This window comes from Dromaius novaehollandiae, chromosome 1, assembly GCF_036370855.1.
Source record: "Dromaius novaehollandiae isolate bDroNov1 chromosome 1, bDroNov1.hap1, whole genome shotgun sequence".
In the NCBI taxonomy this organism is placed as follows: Eukaryota; Metazoa; Chordata; class Aves; order Casuariiformes; family Dromaiidae; genus Dromaius; species Dromaius novaehollandiae.
In genome coordinates this window covers 87,494,813-87,503,278 of record NC_088098.1, presented here as the reverse complement: position 1 = coordinate 87,503,278, position 8,466 = coordinate 87,494,813, and the positions used below count along the sequence as shown (strand labels likewise).

The window sequence follows — 8,466 nt, the reverse complement described above, 5'->3', positions numbered from 1 at the left end:
TCTGGGAAGATAATAGGATTCAGGGAAGTGAATAATCATTAACTACCAGCTGTTTGACACAGGAACATGCTGAGCACTTTCAAAGTCTAGCTCTAATTTTCCCCTCTTTTGCTGTGGGGACCCCAGTACTCAGGTTCTTTCCTCTCAGTCTTAAACTACAAATCCAGATTGGTGGGGGGCGGGGGGGAGGCAGAAAGGAAGAATGAGGCATACCTTGAACTCTGATCTCTGTAGCTTGTAAAACAGTGCATAACAGCTTCCCTGGGATCTGGTAATGTGAAGCAGCTACCAGTCACTACAAACCAGCTGGAAGCAGACAAACTGCATCCTTTTAACCCTGCACCCTCTCAGCACATATGCCTACACTCAGACACTTGGATTGAATGAGGAAAGTTCCACCATTAACCAGCGACTCACAGGATGATGGGCAAAGATACATTTAAGCAACTCAAGCGAAGCTGCCTGCTTTGATTTGGTACCAAATGCATGAACAGAGCCCAGGCAAAATTTGACCATGTGCAAAGGAGCAGACAAGCAGTGTGGATTCTGGAGTGATTTGAGCCATGCCAACATACACAATAGATTCCCTCAAGCAAATGGTGTGTGACACAGGTACATTAATAATGCACTTACAAAAGAATCCACCCCGTTGTTAGAACAAGCAACTTCACCCTTTGTCTATCCTATAGACCAGGGAAGCTATTGGGGACAGATCACAGCACCAAGGATGTGTACCACACAGTGTCCTGTGCATACTGGGGGAAATTCTGCCCCTTCAGAACTGCAGGCTCTGCCTCAAGCAAGCAATGGCAAAATCACTGCCACAGTGGAAATCCCATCCTTTTGAGCTCAGCCTACATAGCTGGTTGTGGAGCATGTGGCTGAGAATGTTGCCTCTGCTGGAGACACATACCTGAGAAACAATAAATTGGGAGCAAGGACACTGCTCAGTGTCATTTAACATGGTAAAACTTGTCTGGAAGTTTTGGAAAGACAGAAGATGGTATTTTACAAGTATGTCTGCTTTCCATGTGCTGGACTTTAGCCTCACTTATGGTGAGCTAACAAACACAACTCTGTTGCCAAGAAACCTGAACACAAAGAAACAGTGGGGAAACAAGGGACAAAGAGGTAAAATTGAAACCTGTGGCAGTATACTGTGTCCCACCTCTGGGCAATGCTGCATATCCTCTTCCAAGCACTAGGGCTACAGACCTAATCTCAGGCAACATCTCCTCTTGCTTTAGACCCCTGACTAGCTTCAGTGGACAACATACAATTCACTTCCTTCTAAAACACAGTCACAGCATAAAGCAAGGCATGCCAATGGTCAGCCTAAACTCTCCCCAAAGCCCTGCACCATCAACAGGTTTACAGATCTCAGTGGAATTCTTTGCTTTCTGCTTCACAAGCACAAGAGATCCCCCAAAGGCCTCCCTTCTGCCCTGGAGAGGTTAAGGTGGAGTTTCCTAGTTCTCTCTGTGAAATCTCCAGATTCTAAATCTGGTACAGGGCAGCCCAGTGAGTCACAGAAACAGTTATCCCAAGGCAGACATTTTGCTTATGAAAGCCAGGCACAGAAGAGAATTTAACTAGCAGAGGAAGATTTTTCCCATGCTTTTGTCTAGGTAAATGGAGAAAAGAGCTGCAACAATAGAGCCCTGGACACAGTAAATACATGCTGCTGCAGGGTGGAAAAACAGGTAAACCTAAGCTCATCTTCAGCATCTAAGGCAGGTAAGAAGAAACTGGCCCTGGTCACCCATGCAGCTATATGAACATCTACACCTGCTCATCATCTCCCCATCCTGTGATCTGGCAATGAACAAGAGGGTATCTTGCTCCTTTCCCACAGCATCCTGATTTTGCTTGCAACCAAGTAAAAGCTCTGTTCCACAAAATAACACATACCTCTTTTTCAGCCACTGAGCATGCTTAGGCACAAATAATTTTTTTTGTTTTAATTTTTACAAATGTTTGAAACAATCACTGAGCAGACAGTAACACAAACAGGTATTCCAGCAGTTACAGGTGCCCGATGAATTACATTTTACTGAGTTTAGCCTCAGGTTCTCTTGGAATCAGGAGGGAAAGAGAAACAAGATTTATTAGAAAAAAGCCTGGTGCTGATGGCAGCAAAACTCACTGACTGGCCGGGGGCAGGGGGGGAAGAAGGTCTGAGTCTACTGTATAGAAATCCAGACATTGGTGAAATTTAGAGGTGAATTACTAGATCCACATGGGCTCACACCAGTAAGTAAATTTAACTGGTGGGGTAAGGAAGGGATTATAACTGCCTAGTGGTAAACCCAATCCCATAGCTAGGTCACCACAGATGGAGCTGGGGGAGGAGAACCAAACCCAGCTACTAGATTAAGAATTCCAAAATGAGGGCAAATGATGCTAGTGGAGGGAATTCAAAGCTCCTCAGAGGCATCTTCTGCTGGTCAGTGCCAGTGGTTCTGGGAAGCTTTAGTTCTTTCATTTCTTCCCTTGTTTGAGTAGGAGACTGTCACTGAAAGGGAGACAGAAATGCGTCATTAGTCCAAAAAGCACAGGCAAAACTAAGCCAGACCCTTACTGCAGGACTGGGAGCCACATCGAAAGGCTTTAGGCTTCAACCCTGGCAAATAAATTCCTATTTCAAAGCCCCTTAAGCCTGCTGGGATGAATAAGATAAGGCATGACCAAACAGGCAGAGACCCCATGGAAAAGAAACTATCTCTGGCTTCCTCTCTTTATTTTAAACTTTTAGCTGCATGCTATTAAACTTGGCTGCTTTGTCCAGTAACACCAGACAGATTAGGCAGAAGCCAAACTACTTCTAGCTCTGAGAGCAGGGAATGCTGGCATGGACTGGAAAGCTTTTGGAGAATTCATGATTACAAGGAGAAGAGAATGTTTCCTACACTCAACTAACTGCCTGTTTGCAGCCCTGTTTGGTTACTCTACATGCAGAATGAACCAAAGGACACTCCTGAATTCACTACTCCTGCCTTCTCTATACAAGGTTCTTCATGGAACACATACAGCTCCAATTCCTGAACATCTGCTGAACATTTGTGTGGCCCCTGCAACGAAGGAATGCAAGTTTCACATCACAAATGGGGGCTGAGATAGAAATGGAATGAACTCCCTATGGCCAGAAAGGTCCAAGGCAACAACATCCCAGACTTCAGACAAACATGCACACCCTCTTTCCAAGTACTCACAAAAGATTTAATATAAAGATCAGTGCCTTACCTTCCTCTGTGTGCCAGGAGATGCATTAAGGGGAAGGAGGAGAAGAGGGGAAAAAAAAAAAAAAAAAAAAAGAAAAGAGTAAAGCAATTAGATTTAATATGCTCTTAGCTTCCGCAGTAAGCAAGGCTGCTCCCTACTTGGCTCTATCCTCTGGCATCAAGGTCTTCTCAGAGGGAAGATCCTGAAGTTCCTGAGAGAGCTCCAGAAAGGGAACCAGCTTCACAGGTAAGGTGCATGTAAATCCACCCACAACAGCCCTCCAGCCCCCTTACCTGGTAAAGCCCTCATCTTGCAGGTTCAGCACCAAGTTATCTGCTGTGAGATACACACGGTTTTGTGAGGCAGCAATCTGAAAGAGAAATCCATGACAGAGGTTGTATAAAACAGACAAGTATTAAAGAGCAAGGAAGAAGGGCATTAATAAAGAATCTAACTCCCCCCTCAAGACACAGCTTTGCACTTTTGAACATTATGTTTGATCTCGCTCAGGACTTTGCCAGTAAGGGGAAAGGGAACAACACGAAAAAGGAACCCCCTATGAAGCAGAATTGGCCTGTCCTCAATTTAGGCTCAAGCTATGTTTAAGCACATTTAAAATGAACAGAAGTTTCTGCATGATAGTTCTCTATTTTAAACAACTGAACTAATGGACTAACAATTTAGCTGCTAGCACTATATTTACATTAGAATTCAGGGTACCTATGCACTCATTTTGATTTGCTTAAGATCTTAGTTATGTCAATGCAATTCCCCAAAATAGCTTTGTCATGTCCAGACTTCCCATTCCAGTGCCATCAGACTTTCTAAAAGGAGTGTTCATTCTTTCTCCTTGTCAGACAGATCTTTGATCCCAGGCTTATCTGTCCCCCATTTGTCAGCCTGCAGGAAACCAGGAGCTTTTGGCAGCTGCAGCTGGATATGGGTGATAGAATCTGATGTAGATCTGGCCTTGTCATGTGGAGAGCATGAACTCTTAGCCTCACACCTAGTTGCCGATCACAGCTAGCTAAACCTTACGCTCCATTTGAGCGGAGAAGGGCCGAGCAGGGACAAAGGTCAGGACAGGACAGTCACATTCGCCTTAAAATCATCATGTGGCCACTGGGTTGGGAAAGGTGGCAGAAGGAAATGCAGGAGGAAAAGAAATTCTGTGCCCCACTACTCACTGTTTTTGAAATGTTCTGAGCAGCTCGGATTTTACGTAGCTTGATGTAGCCTGGATTCCTGCTCAGAGCTTCACCAAGGTACAGGGGAGCACAAGTTAAGGAAAAACTGCTAGCAGAAACCCTCACCCTCAGGGAATTCTTTATAAACCACATCATTAAATATCTTGAGAAAAATGATCTCTACCCCAGTCACTTCGACCTCTGGATAGGGATAATTTTACTTCCCAAGAACAGGAACAACAGGGTCATTGTCACAAGCAACCAATAAAGGTTAAACCTTACAACAGGGAGCAGAGGCTCATGGCCTACTCTGCTCTGACCTATAATCCTGGACAAACCCCACTCCAGCCTACTGCAGGGAAAAAACATTAAGTCGATCTCTATCATCCCATTAACCTGCTAAATGTGAACCTAATAATGCAACAGATTCTCAGGACAGTCAGACTCACACACCACCCCCTGCAAAGTCTCCCAAAAATGGATATCATCTTGGCAGCTGTAGCTTCCCCTTCAGCCTGAACAATCTTCTGCTTCTGCTCCTGCTTGGCCTTCTCCACCAGGAACTGTGCGCGCTGTGCCTCCTGTTGGGCTGTACAGGGAATGGCCAAAAGCATTCAAAGCAGATCCCATCCTCCCAAACCCTCAAGCAGAATCCTGCAGCTGAGGCCTGGTGGCTCAAGGAAATGAGAGCATTCAGGAGCCATACCCACAACTAAGAAACATATCTGAACATACTGTTTTCTAACCAAAAACAACTGCACCCTCTAAACATAATTCCCATTGTACATGATAGTCCCAGTTTGGAAGAGGAACCTCTACAACTTTGGGAACTCAGTCCAACTGATGTTCTATTCCATTAGCAATGACCCAATATTTTCTGGTAATACTTGTGAAATAACCTGGTTAGACACATTACTAAGGAAGCCAAAATTCACAGCTTTGCAACTGTATCCATGCAATAGCAGTGACATGCTAGCCCAAATTCAGCTTCCTTGTTTAATAATTCAATAGAAATGCAAAGGAAACCCACCCTTTTTAGGTGTAAATTGAACTCACCCACTTGCTTAGCCTCCACAGCTGCTGTGTATTCACGACTGAAGCTCAGCTCTGTGATAGCCACATCATCCAGGATGAGGCTGAAATCCTTGGCTCTCTCTGTCAGTTCTCGTCGAATGAGTAGGGACACCTGAAACACAAATATGGAGAAAAGAATACCACACAGAAGCTACTTTTCCCTTCCCGTGCACTCCAAAACAGAAGCACAACTGCCCCTCACAGTTCATTCACATTGGATCAGAGCAAAGAATTACCTAAAATGAACCCTGAAACATAGACATTAATATCTGTCCCTGAATTTTCACCTCTTCGCTAATTCTGCATATTCATAGCTACTGACAAAACTTTTAAAAGTAAAGATAGCTTATTTATAATTATTATATATAATTATTTAAGTATTACTGCAAAAATCAAAGAACTTTCAAGAAAGTCTTTTGCTCTCACAGCCTATCACATCTAGTTCCACAGTTTCCACGTGTGTTTTGGCAACAAGTATTTCTTTCTCCATCTTGAATGACATTGTTCTGGGTTTGACTGTCTCCTCATCCTTATACTCAGATTGAGAAAATAAGAAATCCTGCTCCCCACCACCATACTTTACAGACACATCTCTTACCTAGTGTTGCTAATCCAATTTTTCTAATCTCTTTGTATAAATGTAGTCTTCACACCTTTTGATTTATTCTGCTTATCTTCAATTTGCCAGGCTGACAAGTCCCAGACAAAATGTTGATTTAAATGGAAATTATTGCTACGGTACCACATCCGTGACCATTCTAGCATTTGCTTTCTCTTTTATTGCAGCTCTTCATTGAGCAGAATTCTAAAATGGTGCCAGAACACTTTATTGAGCGAACCGTGAGCACAGAACTATGTAAAGTCACCTCATTTTCTTCTGAATATCAAGGGCTTCAATATTCATCACTTTACAGTCATCAGCACTGGATGAATTTATGACAGGAAAGGAAAACAAATTCAGTTTTTTCAGAAATTTCAGAGATAATCTAACAGTCTTCACTGTTTCTGATAAATCTAAATCAATTGCAGGTGTTGTTCCTTTGCTGTCACATTCTCCTTTTCCATCCATTCTTCTTACACAAGATTTGTAACAAATCTATTCAGTGCACATCATATGGCCTAGGACAGAACCTGTAAGTCCCTGCTGTGGATCAATTATCAGGACAAGACCTGGCCAATCAGTCTTGCTCTTTGCTTTGTTGTCATAGATCAGAAATCAGTTAAGAGATGCTTTGTATTTTGTCCTCCTGATAACTTATCCTCTTTAACAGTAGATCTTCCCTAAAACCTTTTGAAAGGAATCTAAGTAAGATCAGCAAGTTACATCTCGTCAGTGTGGACAAATGACAGCTATTCTCAGAATCCCTGACAATCAAATTTTCAGAACATGAACTTTCAGGTGTAGGCATTTTTTATTTGTTTTTAATTATTTCTATCATTTTGCAACCCCTCAGATTACCCCTTTAACTTTTTTAAAAAACAGAAACATTTACTACATTTTGTTTTTCTGGATCGGCACTATCTATCACCGAGAGCTTACCATTTTATTAACAGCTCATCCACCTCTCTTTTCAGAACCTTTAGAACTGTTTAAATTTACTTTGACAGCTCTTCTGAGACCCACGCAGGATCAAAATAATCATTTTTTAAAGTCAGTTCTGCTATTACCTGTGGACTGTGGTATAAGTCAGCTCTCCCTCCCCTACCACTACACCATAGTGTTTTTTTTCCCCACTTCTATACTGAGCACTTTTCTTCCCAGAATTTAGTGGTACAATTTTAGTGTTTGTATCTCTATTGAAATCAAGCTGTAAGCAGGACACAGTTGCACATCCTTCCCATTTGGATACTTCTGCCATCAGCCTAAAATATAGCCATCCTTTATCTGTTATAACATTTCCCACATCCACAATTTAGATGTTCCTTTGTTAGCCGAACATACGACTTCTCTGAAGAGTCACCTGGGCTCTCTGAGTGATAAGCTGTGAAGCATTGAACTTGGCAACCACACTCTTGAGCACTTCGTTAACAATGGAAGGCAGCACTCGCTCCTCGTAGTCCAGGCCCAGGCGCTGATACATGCTGGGCAGCTCTGCAGCGTTGGGGCGTGTGAGAACACGCAGCGAGATGTTCACCATCTGCAAGTCTGGAAGAAAGAGAAATAAGCAGGGCCACAACCCCGGCTGGGCTCACCCCACCGGCTTGGATTCCCTCCTCCCCCCCCCCCCCCCCCCCCCCACCAATGCTGCCAGCGCCTTGTGCTCCAGCCGGCAAGACAGCTCTTACCTTTGGAACCGGTGGGAGAGGAGATTTTGCGTGGCCGGGCCCGGATGTCGTAGATGATGGGGTACTGAAACCAGGGGATCCTGAGAAGGGTCAGAGACCTGTTACACGGCACGGCTGGGGCGGCGCAGGCCCCGGGCGGGGCGGGGCCACAGCAGAGACCCAGCTAGGGGGCAGTCCCTACCTGAAGTGGAGCCCCTCGGCGAGGATGGTGTCTTGCTGGACACCGCCGATACGGTTGAAGAAAATGGCCCGCTGGCCGCCTTCCACTGCGGGGAGAAGGGACAAAAGCAGGGTCAGCGCGGCAGACGCCAGGGCCGGGGCCGGGGAGGAGAGGGACTCACCGATGAAGACGGACTCGCGGACACCATACGCCAGTGCGCCAGCGCCCAGGAGCAGTTTGAGGGCCGTACCGACACCACGGGGCCCCGCCGGCAGCCGCCCCGCCAGGTCCTTCAGGTTTTGCGCCATGGCCGCGCCGCTCCGCGCGCCTAGCCGGGAAGGACACCGGAAAGTCCCTTCGCCGAGGCGTTCCGGGAGGAAACCGCAGCACCAGCAGAGTCCCTCTCAGCCCCCGTCCTGAGCAGCCGCGCTGCCTCCCGGAAGTGGGTCCGGCCGGGACGCGTTAGCAGATACCGTGAGGCCGTGGCCGGAGCGCCATCTTAGATCGTCGCGGCGTCCAATTGGCAGTTGGGGAACA

At 45.5% G+C, this 8,466-nt stretch overlaps 1 protein-coding gene across 1 annotated transcript; it reads right to left on the bottom strand.

The window, feature by feature from the left end:
• Window positions 1–1,946: 1,946 nt before the first annotated feature.
• PHB2 (prohibitin 2) lies at window positions 1,947–8,391 on the bottom strand. The gene is made up of 8 exons (XM_064519186.1): window positions 8,111–8,391; window positions 7,951–8,035; window positions 7,770–7,849; window positions 7,445–7,629; window positions 5,466–5,595; window positions 4,895–4,998; window positions 4,410–4,487; window positions 1,947–3,592 (listed from the first exon to the last, which is right to left on the bottom strand). The coding sequence occupies exons 1-8, from the start codon at window positions 8,235–8,237 to the stop codon at window positions 3,512–3,514; spliced, it is 870 nt and encodes a 289-aa protein (XP_064375256.1). The 5' UTR covers window positions 8,238–8,391; the 3' UTR covers window positions 1,947–3,511.
• Between the last annotated feature and the right edge of the window lie 75 nt (window positions 8,392–8,466).

Excerpts from the sequence above, each read along its gene's own strand:
- PHB2 (XM_064519186.1), bottom strand. The coding sequence starts at position 8,237 with ATGGCGCAAAACCTGAAGGACCTGGCGGGGCGGCTGCCGGCGGGGCCC. Across the intron at positions 7,850-7,950 it reads GCCGAGGGGCTCCACTTCAG|GATCCCCTGGTTTCAGTACC; the intron begins GTAGGGACTGCC and ends GACCCTTCTCAG. Across the intron at positions 7,630-7,769 it reads CTCTCCCACCGGTTCCAAAG|ACTTGCAGATGGTGAACATC; the intron begins GTAAGAGCTGTC and ends TCTTTCTTCCAG.